This window comes from Hibiscus syriacus, unplaced genomic scaffold (assembly GCF_006381635.1).
Source record: "Hibiscus syriacus cultivar Baekdansim isolate YM2019G1 unplaced genomic scaffold, ASM638163v2 tig00111099_pilon, whole genome shotgun sequence".
In the NCBI taxonomy this organism is placed as follows: Eukaryota; Viridiplantae; Streptophyta; class Magnoliopsida; order Malvales; family Malvaceae; genus Hibiscus; species Hibiscus syriacus.
In genome coordinates this window covers 910,811-929,177 of record NW_024062984.1, presented here as the reverse complement: position 1 = coordinate 929,177, position 18,367 = coordinate 910,811, and the positions used below count along the sequence as shown (strand labels likewise).

At 34.4% G+C, this 18,367-nt stretch overlaps 1 protein-coding gene and 2 pseudogenes across 1 annotated transcript; 2 read left to right on the top strand and 1 right to left on the bottom strand.

Annotated features, from left to right (window-relative positions):
• Positions 1-2,732: 2,732 nt before the first annotated feature.
• LOC120153215 lies at positions 2,733-4,860 on the top strand (annotated as a pseudogene).
• A 4,812-nt stretch (positions 4,861-9,672) lies between these two features.
• LOC120153263 (serine/threonine-protein kinase OXI1-like) lies at positions 9,673-11,128 on the top strand. The gene is made up of 2 exons (XM_039165251.1): positions 9,673-10,155; positions 10,243-11,128. Exons 1-2 carry the CDS (start codon positions 9,746-9,748, stop codon positions 11,111-11,113), a joined length of 1,281 nt encoding a protein of 426 aa, XP_039021182.1. The 5' UTR covers positions 9,673-9,745; the 3' UTR covers positions 11,114-11,128.
• A 3,862-nt stretch (positions 11,129-14,990) lies between these two features.
• Positions 14,991-17,645, bottom strand: LOC120153240 (annotated as a pseudogene).
• Between the last annotated feature and the right edge of the window lie 722 nt (positions 17,646-18,367).

The following is an 18,367-nucleotide window of genomic DNA, read 5'->3' as shown; positions in this document are numbered from 1 at the left end:
TATGCCAAAATTTTGATTTTTTTTAAAGTGACTCAAAAATTTTAAATTTTAACTAGACACAAACTTGGAAACCGAATCGATAATTCAAGTTGACTAGAACAACTCGACTCAATTAACTGAAATTTGAAAAAGAAATTAATTTTTCGAGTCGATTCAAATTTTACTTATCCTAAGATTAATAATTAATATTTTTACACATTTAGTTTCTACAAAAAATGAAAATCAAATTTATAATTATATTAATTTTACTAATTATCTATCAGATATTAGTAATAAATAATTTAATTAAAATGATTTAAACAACTTAATCAACAAAATTAAAATACGAGTAATGTTTTTCAGATCATGTTATAGCTTCCTCGCCCCCAAGGGTTGTTACCTGGCCGAACATGTACTGCCATCACTTGCCAGTGTGTGCCACGTGTAAAGCGCTCATTTCATCTAATTGTACAGCACAGATGTCCGAAACTCTCGCCCCCCATCTTACACCTGTATTTGCCACGTTTCCAACACAACTAGTCACATCATATTTATGTCTGCCTTCGGAACAGATGTTTATTTCAGTATTTAAAAATAATACTTTGTGAGTGAATAAGTAGGGAGGAAGCGTGTCTGCCAGCTGTGTAAGCCCGTGGATTTCGTGATTGCCTACATTACGAGTTGGACCCACATGCTCCTCCTTCCTATGATCTCTTACATGAATTTTAATTGATTAATTTTCCGGGTAATAATAAGCGTTTCTAATACAAAGTACGGCATACGTGATTAAACCTTAAAATATAATTAATCTAAACATTGTATTTACGCTAAATCCAAAGAAAATGGTTAAATAGACATATATGAAATATTTGGCAAAATCAACGAAATAATACGTTAAATTTTTTTTTTCACGAGATAGTGCCATCGCCAGATTAATTGCTCAGATGGGGTGATCTCTACAGTCCTCATATAGGTCACCATGCACGCCCAGCGACCTACCAGGTCGCCATGCACGCCCATCGACCTACCAGGTCGCCATGCACGCCCAACAACCTAGGTAGGTCGCCATGCAATCCATGCAGCCCCCAAAGGTCGCCATGCACGTCCCAACATGTTGGGCATCCGAGGCCATTCGACCGAGGCCATCCGAAAGCATCCGAGGCCATCCGAGAGCATCCGAGGCCATCCGAACGAGCTATGCGAGGGCATCCGAGGGCAACCGAGCGAGCTATGCGAGGGAATCCGAGGGCAACCGAGCGAGGGTAGGTCGCCCGGAGTGCATGTCGACCTACCCCAGGGACGTGGGACTGTAGAGATCACCCTATATGACCAATTAATCTGGCGAGGGCACTATCTCGTGAAAAAAAAAATTCAACGCATTATCTTGTTGATTTTGCCGGCATATTTTGACAACTATGTAGTAAGGCTACTACTAGGGGCGGATGTACATGGCTTCTTAGGAGAGTCATTGCACATCCATTATTTTGAGAAAAATGTTAAATTTAATTTAATTTATTAATAAGAATAGAAAAAAAAATAAAAAATTTACATATCCAAAACTTTTTAAAATAGGATATTAAAATTTTGGATCTCTATTTTTTAATTTCTAGTTCCGCCGCTTACTACTACATGTGACCTGATCCTACATGCACGGAAATAATACAATCTATAATCAAACCATTCACACCTAAAAGGGGTATGCTTCCTATGTAATATACCAAAAAAAAGTATTATAAACGATTAATTAAATTTAAATCAAATTTCATAGCTACAAGATTATTCGACTCATCATTTTTTTGAAAAAATATTTATATAATATAATTTATACAATTTAAATCCATTTTTCAAATTTTTTTCATCTCTATCCAACACAGAAGCATCAATTACTGCGGTTATTAAAACGAGTGTCCTATGGCCTTTTATCTTTACTTCATTAAGAGAAAATGCCAGCTCAGCCTACAGGTCAACCGTACACTCTAGACATGAATATCAATTCGCTTCTTATTTAATGTTTAAGCTTTTTTTTTTAAATTTCCAATGATCTCAATATTACCACCTTATTCATAAAAAATAGGGTAAATTATGAGTTTACTATTTAAATTATTAGTTTTAGTTTATTTCAAAATTATACATAACATTTTAGTATCCATTAAAAAATAACTTTAATTTTTGTAGGTATTAAAAAAGATACTAATAATTAATTAATTAATGAGATAAAATTCTAAATTATTTAAATAAAATTAAGAATCTAACTTGAATGTCAATTATAGTAAAATTTTAAATCAGAAAGATCGTTGTCATAATAATAGTTTTTGTAATATTTAATATAAGCATTAGTGATTAAACCAAAAAATAAATAATAATAATAATTTAATTTAATTTAGAAATTATAATTATATTATATTTATGAAATGAGATATTCTAATTATGATTGTCATAAATAAAACTCATTAAATATAATACGAGTAGAAAAAAGTTAGATGGTTCACACGTGTTGGTACATGCACAAGGAACAGTAATTAATCGACTAATGCCTAATTTTGGAGGAAAAAAACTAAAAATTAAAGTAAGAAAATCCCGCGAAATAAAGGCTGACTCTTACGTGGCGAGATCTCAATTAATTGAAAACGCAGGCTGAAAACGCATTAAAGCGGTGAACAAACCTCCCCACAAAATTAAAAATAAATAAATAAAATAATACTGATAAATATTGAGTGAGGTGGGAAGAACTAAGAAGAAGATAGCAGAAAGCATAAACTTGTCGTTGTTTGTTTATAATATACATATATGTATCGCAGTTCAGTACTGTGAAATTCAGAATACAGAAATAAATAAATAAATAAATAACAAGAGAATGAAACAGAGTATTCTCATTCTCTGATGTTGTTTTCTCCGTTGATATTAGTTTGAAGGGGTTTGATTCTTTTTTGATAGGGTGGTTTGGGGTCGGAAGGAATCCGATGGCGAAAACGGGGGTGTTGAGTTCTGATCCGACGGTGAGAGCGAGAGCGGTGGAGTTGAAGAAAGAATTGCAGAGACTTGTTAGGACTATCGTCGACGACGATGATTGCAGCATCCACGCCATCGATCAAGCTAAAGATGCTCTTTGTGCTTTGAGAGAGCTCAGGCTCATTAAACGACCGACGGCGACGTTGAAGTTACGTGAAGCGGTGTCGTGCCCTGAAGAGTTTAAATGTCCTCTTTCTAAAGAGCTTATGAGAGATCCCATTATTTTAGCTTCTGGTCAGGTAATGAGATTATAATTTTGTATTGGTTTCTTGAAGGCTGTTAATTTGTTTTATCGTTCGGTGATAAAGAATATGATTTTTAACTCGAAATTCTGATTTTTCCCCTGCATTTCGGTTTCGATATGAACTTCATTACTTGGAATTGATGATTTGAAAAGATTTCTCTTCTTATATGTAATGTTTACCATTATAATCGTTCGATAAAGCGGATGTTATTGTTTGAAATTCTGTTTTACAAACTTGAACGATTTGGGGAAGTAAACTTAAATTAGCAAATAAATAGTTTAAAATTCTTTTATGATAAGACTGTTTTAGTTTGATGTTTATGGATTCAAGTTCACCAGTTGTGGATTGGTTCTTGATTTGGTTTCATTTGGATTTGCAGACGTATGATAGACCCTTTATCCAGAAATGGCTGAATGCAGGCAACAGGACTTGCCCTAGAACCCATCAAGTTCTTTCTCACACGATTCTCACCCCGAATTACCTGATCAGGACGATGATATTGCAGTGGTGTAAGAGCCAGGGGATAGAGTTACCGAGCCTTGTGCAGTGCGGTCGAGAGGAGGCCATTACCGAAGCGGAACGTGACCGTTTCTTTTCTTTACTCGACAAGTTGTCTGCGGCGCTTCCCGAGCAGAAGGAAGCGGCAAAGGAGCTTCGGCTTTTGACCAAAAAAATGCCTTCATTCCGGGCTCTTTTCGGCGAATCCGTCGATGCCATAACTCAACTGCTCACCCCACTGTCTGGAAGCAAATCTCAGAGTAGTGTTCAGCCCGATCTCCAGGAAGATGTGATCACGACACTCTTGAACCTTTCGATCCATGACAACAATAAGAAGCCCGTTGCTGAAACTCCAATGGTCATTCCCCTTCTCACGGAAGCGCTGAGATCTGGAACTATTCAAACAAGGAGCAATGCAGCTGCAGCCCTTTTCACTCTATCCGCTCTTGACTCGAACAAGGCACTAATTGGTAAATCTGGTGTCATAAAGCCTCTCATTGATCTTTTAGATGAGGGTCATCCGTTAGCAATGAAAGATGTTGCTTCTGCAATCTTTAACCTATGCATTTTCCATGAAAATAAGGCAAGAGCGGTCAGGGATGGTGCAGTAAGGGTCATTTTAAAAAAAGATTATGGATGGTGTTCATGTCGATGAATTATTGGCTATCCTTGCAATGCTTTCGACTCATCAAAGGACCGTTGAAGAAATGGGAGAGCTTGGAGCTGTTCCTTGCTTGCTTCATATTATCAGGGAGAGCAATTGTGAGCGGAACAAGGAAAATTGCATCTCAATCCTGCACACAGTCTGTCTTAACGATCGAACCAAGTGGAAGGTGCTAAAGGAAGAAGAGGTTACCTATGGAACGATATCTAAGCTTGCTCAAGACGGAACATCTAGAGCCAAGAGAAAGGCTAACGGCATTCTCGAGAGACTGAGAAGGGCCATTAATATTACTCATACCGCATGAAGACACTACTCAATACAACATCACCGGGTGCATCATTTGTAGATTCTGTTTCCAACACTCGATCACCGTGCCTCCTATCGTCGAATCCAATTTTGTAAATCCTTGTCCCTCATCAGATATTTCATCTCAGGTATAACCGTTAGCCACTGTTAATAAACACTTTGCGTGAGCTTATATATTTATAGGATGTTCTCTTTGTTTAAATTTTAAAGGTAACAGAATAATGTCTTTCTTTTTAAGCCTGTTTTCCTTTGCATCCATCCACACATGTTCTTATTCGAATCCCGGTCATGCATTAAATTCTCTACTTGCACTTCATCCTTGAATTTATGCTTAAAGGAATTGATCTTCTAACTTTTGCATTGCCTTAGTTTCGTCGATATCCCTATTCGTCGGAGGACGAACGAGGACAGAGCCGATTTTTCTATTGCGGTTGTGGACGAGTGATTAATTTTAACTAAAAGTTTAACGAATGGTCCCTAAAAAGGGTTAAATATGAGACGGGAAGAATGCGTCCATATTGAATGGTTTGGTAATTTCTGGTGTTGTGGTCCATTCCTGTTTCCCTGCCGGTCCCGCCCCCAAAGTCTTCAATGCAACAGTAACTGCCCCTACAATACTTACGAAATGTAATGGTAATGCCACAATTTTCCTCTTGTAGTCTCCTCTTCATTGAGTGTTTGAAGATCGAGTTCCATTAAAACCGATAGTGATATATACACCCATTGCCCTTTTAACCGAAGATGGACAGACCTGAATACGTCTCGAGTTCATTTCAGGATGCATGGTGATGGTGGAAGTAGGGGAGAGGTCGTTAATGGTGTATGCTAAATCAAACAAATTGAAACCACCAAGATGGGTCAACCATGTGCCACTGTCGACTGCTTGCTCGTAACCTTGCCAAGTGAAACGCGCATGCTTTGTCTTCCCCATGCTGTAATGGCCTCTGGTCTTACACATGGGTCGATTGGTGAGGGAGTACCATTTCAACAATTCTACTCATAAAAATATAAATCAAGGCATTCATTAATCGTGTAAATTTGAAACAAATGAACCTTACTTCATGTTTTTTTTTCTCGTTAAAATGAGAAAATAGGTCACATCAGAGGTGTAGTTTCCTCGGAGGTTGAATTATTGGCGTCGATGGGTCGGGATAAGATAGAACTGAGCAAAATATAATTGGTGCACGTGGTTTTATGTTAATTTTCTGGAAATTAATATGAAAATTAAAAGCATTTGGGTATATATATTGTAGCTTAAAATGGAGGATATAAATATCCCCATAATTATAACAAACAAAATCACGTGTATTGAAAAGAACCCATTAAAGTGGCCTACTAAAATAATAAAGGGAGGAAAACGAGTGAATTGGGAGTGGCATATTGGCTTTTCTTAAGTTAAATTCCACCCCCTAAATTTCTTTACTTTTTATTTTAATCCTTTATAATAAAAACTTCAATTACTTTTCCTTTTGAAAAATAATTATTATATCAATTGGATCCCTGATGTAACAAACAAAAAATTTACACTAAAGCCTAGATTAAATTCACATCATCTTGAAGGCCTTTTCTATAAATAAAAAAACATGCTTTTGGTTTTAGTCAAATTCATCGGCCAATCTATAGTAACATTTGGGTGGAATTGTAAAATATTATTCACCGACACAAATATGAGTATTAAGGAAGCTTGAAATCGCCTGTTTAAGGCTGCCATTAATGATTTATTGCATAAAGATCCAAGAACGATTCGTTGAACGTTCGGTTCGTTTACCAACCTAATTATGAAACAGTAAAATACGGAACTTGTAATTCGATTTGATCTTAGCTGGCATAATAGGAAAAACCGTCAGCCTATATTGAATGTATCTTGAAAGTTTGGAGCTGAAAAGAATTTAACCATTTTTTATGCCTAAATAACAGACAACATGAAAACATTAAATAGTTGAGAAACGCCCGGACAGGACTTGAGACACACAAATCAAAATGAAGTTGAAAAACGTCGGTCCTTTGGCATGGTGGGGAAAAGGAAGCATTAGGACACTGGTAAATGAGCTGTGATAAATTGATTCATGGGAGCGTCCCTTTAATGAAAGATTAGCTGACGGGTTATTTTCATTGACAACCCACAAAACCAATGATCAATAGGACATGTCCAAACATCACAACGAGAGGAGAGGAGATGCATGCAATTTCAACGATGAATAGTCTTTTTATTGGACCATTAGTAAAATCACAAACAATTATTCGACCATGCATTTTATTTTATTTCATTTTCTGTCATTTGGTTGTTTGATAGCCGATGATGGTTGTGATTTTGTCTCTTGATGTGATACCAACCACCATTTTCAATCAGGGAATCATTTTAAAGTAGGTACTTTTGAAATTAGGATGACGCTTTAAAGCCGATGGGAATAACGAGGCTCAAAGTGCCTGAGCAATCCTTGCAAAGGCCTGAATTTAAGGTGAAGGCAGTGCCATTGTCCAATGCACATAGACCCGTAAAGGGCCCAGATATTAAAGTGGATCGAAATTCAGTCACGCTTGGACCAGGTCTTGCAGGCGTACTTGCTCGGAGCTTCATCCCGTCCATAAGAATGATGAAAGCATTTGAATATTCCCACAGTGTGTGTCTATAACGAATTAGAGTTTGGCGTTCTCGGTCAAATTGTGCTGCTGAAATGAACACAACGGTCGTTCTTGACGCTCCGTTTAGGGTTTCTTTATTCATTTTGTCTTACCACAGTATTAAATTCTAGACTTCTTTAATCTATGCTTTAAAAGAGGCCAGAGCTCAACTTATTAGTGAAATCAAAAGTTTTATTTAAGATTGAACGTGATATATAAAATTTTATACAAGTTAATATATAATATTTTATTGTACTAGTTTATATTTTTATAAAATTTAAAAATATTACATCATAATTTTATCACTAAGGGTGCGTTTGGTTCACGGAATGTAAGATTACCAGTGGGAATAAAAGATTATCAGAGAATATGATTGCTGGGAATGTTGTATTTTGTGTTTGGTTGGTTTAGCAGGAATGTAAGATTACCGTGTTTGGTTAAAGGAATAAAAGATTATTGGAATGTATAATTGACTAAATTGTCCTTATTATATATTTGTATAATATTACAAATTGTAAAATATTTATATATTTTCTTTAAAAAATTAAATTCATAATATTTATATAATTTTTTTTACAAAATTAAAAATATAAAAAAGGTTTAATGAAAGGGTAAATTTTTTTTAACCCCTGAATTTCATATAAAATTTTAATTATAGATTTTTTTTTGTAAATCTAAAATAATTTAAGTATAAATTTGTAATTTAACATTCGTAAAATTTTTATTATTCAATTACAGAAGAATGATATTTTTGAAAAAAAATTTAAGGGCATTTTAGTCCAAAACGTCGGTAATATTACAATACCTAAGGGAAGGGATGTAATGACATTCCCGGTAATATATCCCAAAAAATCTACTATTGGTAATAAAACATTACCGGGAAAGAGATTCCCGACCAACCAAACATGGGAATGTGAATCCCACAATCCTTGAACCAAACACCCCCTAAAGGAATCCAAGATGCCATTTTACCATGCACTAACTTTTAATTTTATAAATCGTAAAGGAATTTAACAATAGTGTAAAATATACAAATGATCCCTTGACTATAAGATATTACTTTATTAAGTCTCTCGATTACTAAAAGCTACAATATGGTTCTTCGACTATAGAATGTTGTTTTGTTGATCCTCTCGACAATTAAAAGTTACATAATGATTATCTGACTATTCATTATGTTCTAAACTCGTCATTTTTCGTTGAAAATTTGGTTGTCGTATGAGTTGGACGTTAACATAATGACTGAGATATGATAGTCGCTTGAGATTCTAAGATCGAAGTTTATCATATCAAAGTCAACATGTTAACGTTTGACTCAAACTGTTTTCAAATTTTTAACGAAAAATGACGAGTTTGGAACATAATGAATAGTCGGATGACCATTTTGCAACTTCTAATAGTCGAGAGACTCAACAAAGCAACACTCTATAGTTAAAGATTTATTTTGTAACTTTTAATAGTTGGATGGTTGAACTGAAGCACATACCTAGAGAGGCAAATCGAGTAGCGGATGTTATCACCAGGCAATTATGGAGTTACCAAGGGGATTCAGTTTTGCTGCAGAACCCTCCCAAGGAAGCCGAGAAGTTTCTGATTTCTGATAGAACGGGCATCTAAACAGCCCTTTGTACCCGTTTCAACCCAAAAAAAAATAGGAATAACTAAAAGGGAAGTTGTATTTTTGTTTTCTATTGCAAGCAGGAAATCACAGGGGAGAGGCGTGTTACATGCTGAATTTTCAAAATGGGGTACATTACAGAAAAAAGTTGTTCCACTTAGTAAAAAAGGAAAACTTTATGACCAAGACGGAATTTCGAGGCAACACCGTAACAACTTTGTTACTATTAGGGAGAGATTAACTTTCCCTCCCTAAATTTAATTTAATCTCTCAATTTGATATTTGTTCATTTTAATCCTTTTGACGATATAGTGCTCGAGACTGTGTAACATCAATGAAATAACTACAGATTGATCAAACAGACTCAAGTTCAACGACTGATGTGGATAAAAGAAAAATTGGAGGACCAAGCGGTTAAACCCCTATTTCTGTTGCCCCACATCTCCACGTTTTCTAGAAGCACCAACACCAATATTTAAATCACCCGCCTCTAATCTTCTATTGTTTTGAACAAATATTAATTCAATGCTACTTTCGGGAAAATAAAATAAATAAAAAACACCACGTCACATATTTACCGCCGAAATTGCTCACGTGGCGAAATCCAGGCTCGCAGAAACTCACTCTTCTTTGAATTTTGAAAACTTCCTCAGCAAGAAATTTTGTTTATTTAAAAATTTAAAAATAAATTGAAACCATTCATTCCTTATAAATTGCAGCCACCAACTAATACACCCCCAGGCGGCAGGAAACAAACAGCCATTTGATTTTCTCACAGTCATCCACCAGCCTCCGCCCTCCGCCATGATAGACGATCAGAAACAACTCGATCGAACTCAACAGCATTCAATTCCCACCTTTGATTTAGATCGGTTGGAAATCGTCACGGCTCTCGGACGAGGAGCCAAAGGAGTGGTGTTCCTTGTCAGAGATAAAGTGAAGGGTGATATTTTAGCTTTGAAAGTAATATCTCGAGATTCGATCGAAAAGAAGAATGCTAAAGATGTGAAGAATACTAATGAAAACGAGTATAGAAGAGTTAGTTTTGAACAGGAAGTATTGGGGACTTTTAACCATCCGCTTTTACCGACGTTGCGAGGAGTTTTGGCTACCGATAAAGTCGTCGGTTACGCCATTGATTATTGTCCCGGCCGTGATCTTCACTCTTTGAGGAAGAAACAGACTGAGAAAATGTTCTCCGACGATATGATAAGGTAAAAATGAAACAAAAATGATTACTTGTAATGTTAAAATTTCAGTTTATTTGTTGGTTTGAATTTTAATATTATTTTTTTTTACAGATTTTATGCAGCGGAATTGGTTCTGGCTCTGGAGTATCTTCATAATTTAGGCGTTGTTTATCGAGATTTGAAGCCTGAAAATATTTTGATTCAAGAAAACGGTCATATCATGCTTGTAGATTTCGATCTTTCCACGAAACTCTCTCCAAGATCGCCTGAGAAATCTATACCTCCCAACTCGGTCAATAAGAGTCCGTCCGACTCAGTCAAGAAAAAGCAGTTATTTCCTTTTGTTAGGTGCTGTAACTCTGGAATTGCTCCGGACGACGCGGCATCTCAAGCAAGCGTCCGTAAGGATCGTACTGAGTCAAGCTATGTGGAGAAGTCAAACTCGTTCGTGGGAACAGAGGAGTACGTGGCGCCAGAAATCGTATCAGGTGAAGGTCACGATTTTACCGTGGATTGGTGGTCGCTAGGCATCGTCCTCCACGAAATGCTATACGGGACGACGCCGTTTAGGGGTTTAACCAGGAAGGAAACGTTTTACCGGATTTTAACTAAACCGTCGGAACTCGTTGGCGAGCCGACACCGTTGAGGCACTTGATAAAGAAATTACTGGAAAAAGATCCAAAGCAAAGGATCACGTTGGAAGGAATCAAGGGACACGATTATTTTAAGGGGATTGATTGGGATCTGATCCTGCGCATCCAACGGCCACCATATATTCCCGCACATTCAGAGGAGGAGATTACAGTGGAGGAAAAGGATGGAATAAAGAGATCGGACGTGGAGCTATTTGTCAAAGAAATATTGGCAAACGGCGATGGTGGTAAACATGATGTGAATCCCAACACCGATGATTCTCAGAAATTAAACAAAAACAATGGCCAATTTCATCGCCCCGCAGATCATCATTTTTCTGTCTTCTAACTTTACATCATTTATTATTATTTTCTTCTTTTAATTTTATTGTAGATAAACATAATTCTATTTATCAAATATGAATCAAATTATATATATATATATGAGTTATTTTCTCAAAGTAAATTTTGAAGAAAAAAGTTCATTATGTCTTCAAAAACCCTCGCGTGTTTAATTGACTGAATCAAATGTCGATACCATGTTAGGTGCTTGGTTTCTGTGACGTCATCGCTGAAGTCACGTTGCTTAATTAAATGAATAAATAAGAGTAAAGAGTGTTTAATGTTTAACGTTTATTTTTAAGTCTCCACGCGTAAAATTTAGTATTGTTGCACCAAACCTTGTTAACATGTAATGTACCACCAAATGATTATCATGATATTATAAACTATTATTTAAAGGATTAAAAAATAATCACTAAAATATACAATTATGAATATTATTTTATAATAGCTTAATAAATTTAAATACTATTTTATAATATATTAATCAGTTGATGGTTATATTATCACTTTAAAAAATTCCGTGATTAATTTTTTTATATAATTTAATAATACTTTATTTTTCTTTAATGACTCTTTGCCATTTTTAGACGTTAAATAAATGTTAAATGGGAGCTACCCCTGCTGAGTTTCACTGGTCCGACCTATTGTAAATTTGATTCGTGCCTGATTATTTAGATCAATTTATTTTGAATCGATATTTAAAATTGATTCAAATAAGATGATTTAAATTTGATCTAAAATTTGAAATAACTTGAATAGAGCAAAAATCAATCAAAATATTTGTTGGACCAAAAATAAACCGAAAGGAAATTAACTTGAACCGAAAATAATCCGAACTGAAAAATTCAAATCAAAAGCAACGCGAATTTAGTTTACACGTATCCTAATTGAATCGAACTTCAACACGATTTTAACCCGAAAATCGATAATCGAGTCTAGGTGAATGAATGAATGAATTATTTACTTATTATTATTATCTATTTTTAGCATTGATAAATAGTAAAATGATGTTTTATTTTCATTTTATATTATGTTTCTAGTTAACCACCGCTTTTAGTAATAGTTTAATAGTTCAATATAACATTTGTCGCAGATTAATTGAGCTGTTATCCTTATACTTCTAATTCTGAATTTGTAATGTAACAATATATATTCATGTAAAATTTTTAAATTATAAATAATAAAGTACCGAAAGTTATGACGACAAAGATTACAACCATTGACATAAAATCTAAAGTTTGACCCGAATTTGAAATCGACATGGTCTAATGGATGACCCAAATCGAAACCAACCGATTCAATATTAACCCAACACGAAATCAAACAAATTGACTTTGACAATATCCGAACTGAATTTTCAATGACCCAAATTAAACCAGAACCAGATTCGATTTGACTCGACTCGAACCTAAGCCGAAAAATGCCAGAACGGTCTATACTTAAAATGACCCGATCCGACCGCGATCCAAATGACCGATTGCCACCTCTAGTCCGACCTCCACTGCGTCCAATAGCTACTCCTATTGGAGATAAATGAAAGGCACCTCCTGCTGATTGGAACACACAAGCTGAACACATACGAGTCGACGATCACCCCCGAAAAATCATCATTCATTAGAGACGAGGAAAGCATCTCGATTGCCGGAAAACTATGAGAGATATTGCTGTAAAACTTGCATTTAATATTTAAAATTTCTTTGTATCATGTAATGCAGCGCGTGGTCATAATTCTCGAGTGAAGCCACGGTGGGTGGGATGGCGATGTGTACCCGTGTGTCGACGACTGTTCCATGATTTAAAAGGAAAAAAAGGGGCAAAATTATGAGAATCATTGAATGTGTTACACATATTTGATGTGGTCAAGTTGAGGTATCATTACTGCATCACTTTTATGCTGTAAAATCAGCTCCAATAACATAGTGATAATGTGTAATTACGTCCTTTTAAAAAAAAATCAAGATTCAAATAGACACCAGGCTGGCCGGTCGTACCTCACCTTGTCCTTCAATTCTAGATCTCAGCAATTAAGCATCTAGAACCTTACAATTTTCCCTTCATTAATAGGTCAAACACCCATGGTGAGGTATCAGAACTTGCGTTTGAATTCAAGGACCTATAGAATATAAATTACAGTTGGCCAAATAGTCTACATAAAATACACATAAAGAACAAACGGGGCATTATATTCAAGCTGCTTGCTATGTAAAACCAAAGTCCTAAAATGAAAAAAAAACAATCAAACGAAGTTTTCGACATGTAATAAAAACATATCATTTAAGTATGTAATGCTAAACGTTAAAAGTGTGTGTATATATATAATATTATTAAAATATAAGTACCACATTAAATAAATAAGGTGAACATTTATCTCTAAACAAGGTAGGATTGTTGAAATGTAAATAGATATATGAGAAAGTAATATTTAATCATATCACTATTGTTATATTTAAATGTAAACACATTTTATTACTGATTTTAACCCTACTCTTATAGTATTTAGCTTCATTATATCTTTCATCAATTGAAAAATATAAATAACATTCATTACGGTAAGGTGGCAAGGGCAACCAACTACCATTAGAAACTGGCCATATCTATGACTAGGGGCAACCAACTACCATCAGAAACTGGCCATATGAATATCTATGACTAGGAGCAACCTAAACATGTGATTTCATATTTTATTGTGGAAATAAGTTAAGCACACATGGACCTATGGGTTGGGAATCAATGGTTACCAAACTAATTAATTTATAACAATAACTCTTGATTTAGTCAATATCATTACTTGGATGATATAAACCCAATTGGGAAATTATTTTTAAAAAAATTGAAGTTAAGACCAATTTTCATTTTGTTTTTAAAATAATTTTTAATATTTAACTATTATTTTTAGAATTTAGTCATTTATTTCCCCCTAATTACATTAAAATAAATCAGTCAAAACTTGTTACATAGAAAAGAAAGATACTGCTATAATTATTGTTGTTTGAATTTCATGTGGTGCGGTGGTTGCTTTCAAAGGGTGTCATGAAAAGAAATTAAAGCCACCACCATTCTTGTTAAACCTCAATTATCTTACCCAAACCACAAGTTTTCAAATAATAAAAATATTTGACTTTGAAGTGGTATAATTCGTACAAAGATAAGATTTTTATCACGAATTAGCATTTCACTTAAAAAACATTACATGAAAACTGATAAAACCTCGTTTAGGAAAAATAATAGTATAAAAACTTATTTAAGACTCATTTTTGCATTTTAAATTAAATATCATTTCAGAAATATAAAGAACATTTTTTAAAAAAAAGTGTGGGATGGGATGAAATGGAGAAAGAATGAAATAAGAATTGTGGTCACTGAATTAAATGCAAATGCGACGGTTAACTACCACGGTACATAAACACTTTAAATCATGAATGCGACATACAGCCTAATTCTCTAATGAATTCAGAGGTTGATGCCATGTATGTGTACCTATTAATAAAACTATAACCTACCTACTTTAATAGTTATGAGTGTACCTATTAATAAAATCTTACATTGAATAAAAATCTCAACGTATACAAATCCTCTTAACTATTAACCCTAACCCTAAACTATAAACCCTAATATCAAATATCATCCATTCAGCTCTACTTGTGCAGTTTTTAAAATTATTTGACAGCAGTTTTCCTATATTTAAATATGCATCAAGTGTAACTGTGGTTGTAACTTATAAGTTTAATCAATATAATAAAATTTAATCATATAATCTTGACATAAAAGCATGCAATACAAGCAATAACAAAAAAAAAATCGATCCAAAATTCGGAAACTTACTAAACCATTAAATGTAGTATACTAAAAAGCAAGCCAACATCCAAAATGGGTAAACCCTTTTACTCGTCCTCTTGGCCGCGCAACCTAGCCAATATGTTGGTTACAACAACGTCCAACTGCGCAGCGCGCTCAACAATTTCCTTCCCCTTCTTTGTTGAAACATCATGGGCTATCTCGGCACAGTATGTCCTGATATTGCATCAATAATTAGAAGAAAAAGAGGCAAGAAAATGCTAATCAACAAAAATGTGGTTAGAAGGGATATGTAATTATATGTCATACCTGTTGTGCATCATGAGAAGCTCAAGCTCTTGGACATTGTGCACGACAAACTTGTTAAATCCATTGGGTAGATAGTGGCGAGTCTTCTTGTCTGAGCCATAACCAATATTCGGCATCAGAGTGCATCCCTTGAACTTCCGTCTAACACGGAGTCGATACCCTTGGGCCTTCGCCAGTTTTCCTGCCAAAACACAAAAACCTTGTAAAAACTATAGAAAGTGGGACTGTCCCTTTTTTAATATAAATGAGAACTAAACCAGCCATGATGAATTAAAGGTTGCCATATACAGATATATACATACATGTTTCAAGACTCTGGGATGGTGAATAAAATGACTCTACTATTTGGAAACAAGACACAATGTGGCAAGTTGATCAAACATAAGCTTAGGTTCAAGACGCATTCCTGGTTAAATTGCTAACATAATGCGAGACTAGGCACTGCTGTGAAAACCTTTATCTAGAGGATATATGACAATGCTTCATAAATATAATCGGACTCCCACATCAAGACCATGATTTCAGATGTTGCATTATGAAATTAGCATGTATACCAAAGGAGTCGGCATCTAAATCTAATCTTCAATGCAATACTGTTAGACCACACGAAGCATGGAATACTCTAGCAAAATAAAATTACCAATTTCCTATTCCCGACAAGAGAATTAAAGCTCTCAAAAGGTCGCATGTCCAGTGTCTGACTAGTTATCAATCAATACAAAAAAAAAACACGAAAATCCAAAATACATGCACGGCTGTTAAATTAGTAAGGCATCATAGTTAACATTATCATAGGCCGACGTGGGACTTCTAAACTTCTAGCAGTCCAAATTAAAATAAACCAGAATGGAATAAAATCATTAATGAGTTCCACGAAAATCCTCGGTGTATACACCCGTTTTTGTTCGGTCTACAAAAACATTTTATTATATTATATTATATTTATTATTATTATTAATATTTTTTATTATTTTTGCAGGCCTTATACTCAACAACCCTGATTTAGTGAGATTCAGAAAATAAATTAACATATTTGAGTTCTATTGAAACACTAAAACCAACGTATTTGAATCATATTAAAACACTAAAACCGAAGCATTTGAGTCCAAGTAGGACTCTAAATCTGAGCTAAAAATAGGTTTCTTTAGACTATAAATAGACTCAAGCATCAATAGGAAATGACACAGAGAAAAACGTGGGACCACATTCTAGAGTCTGAAACACAAAACACCCAGTGTGTTGCTGCTTTACACGATCCCAAGACATTTAAATCCAAGTCCGGTGTTACACCAGTGGTGCAAAAGCAAGCAAGAAGAAGCACTAAGGATTTGTAGCTGAGCTGAATACACATACTTTAATTTCCATTTGCAGATCGAAAGGTTTTTTTAATTGCTTTTGTTGTTTTGGAACGTGTTTGTTTGCGGAATTTTATAACTAGATGGATATTAAATGCCTTTGAACAATGAGCTGGATAACCCCATGATATGCAATGGACAAATTGTTATTTTTTTCTGCTTTATAAAATACCAACGCTGACTGTTTTGAAATTGATGAGTTCTATATTTGTTGTGCTTATTTCACATGTTGGTGTTTCTCATGTTAATTTGTCATAATAAATAGGAATTAGGAAATGATAATACATTATTTTTTATTTTTTATTTATATGTTTTATTATTTATTATTTATTATTCATTTTTTTCTTTTTGTTTAGCATTCAATATTTTATTTTGTCATCTACCATTTTATTTATTTTTTCTTCGGTAGTAATTTCAACCGAAGGTAAATAATTTGAATCGGGTTTTTAAATTTCAATTTTAATTTTCGCAATTAAAGACAACCGATAAATTAATTGGTACCGAAAGAGCGGTTCAAGGGTGTTAATCCTTCACTGACCGTAACCGACTCCCGAACCCGACACGTTTCTGGTACAACGCAGATCAGGTAAGATGGTGTCCGACCCACCTAAATTCGTTTTAAAATTGTCGGTGGCGACTCTAACCCAATTCATTCAAGTCGAAGCCTAAATCCGGGGTCCAACCGAAAGACGGTTCCGACACTCGGAAATAAGTTCCCCCATACAGACACTAATACTTAATAGCTAAATCTTAAATCGAAAAATTGAAATAGCACTTCCTGCATTGGTCATTGTTGCTCTTTCAAACAATTAATTCACCAAAGCATTTCCATGGAAGAGAAAACACAAGTTAAACCCATTAGAAAGCATTTGTCCAATAAATAACCTACGCAATTAGAATTCTTAGCTTCCAGTAAATGGAACTAAAAATGATACGTAGTAATGAAACTATCGAGTAAACACAAGTTAAACCCATTAGAAAGCAGATTTTAAAGAAAACCTTGCGATCACTTTGAGACCTCTTGAACTTCTTGACACGCTTCTTCACAATCTTCTTGGACAGCAGAGGGACATCCATTTCTTCCTGATTAAAAAATAATTAGAAAAAATCAAAGCACAACCACGAAAGGTGAACTATGTTAAACAAATCAAATAGAAAAATGAATTTTAAGAGAAAATTCTAACAGAAACGGGTGAAATCACAGATAGATATAAGAATTACTTAACGGCATAGCGACAAAAAAATTCAATCTATAAAGTTCAGTGAAACAATTGAAAAAATTGAAGGTACGATGAGTGAAATAGGAGAGAGAGTAAAGTTTAATTACCAAACGTGTAATTTACCCATAATTTTAAGTTACAAGACTTCGATCAAGTATTTGTATGTTTTATGGGCAAACTACGTTTAATATCATTTAATTTTAAGTTATGTAACAATTTTTACACTTAATTTTAAAATATTTCAATTTTTAGACTGAATTTTAGTTTCAAGTTTAACTAGGTCACTGAACCGTTAATCATTAACGACATGATGATGTGGTCATTTCTTTCGCGTGAACTTTAGTTTGCTAATCAATTTTGTCTCTAAATTTTAACATGCTTTAATTTTAGACATTGATCTTTAGTTTATGTATCAATTTGGTCTTTGCAGAAAATCATCAACTCTTCTAACCATCGTCGTTGCTCAATCGCTACCTACCACTAATTGTTATTTGAAATAATATAAATACCAAAGCATTTGACACTCTAATTCTCCAATCTCCTCTCATTATCGTATGATGAGGATAGTTACAATGTATG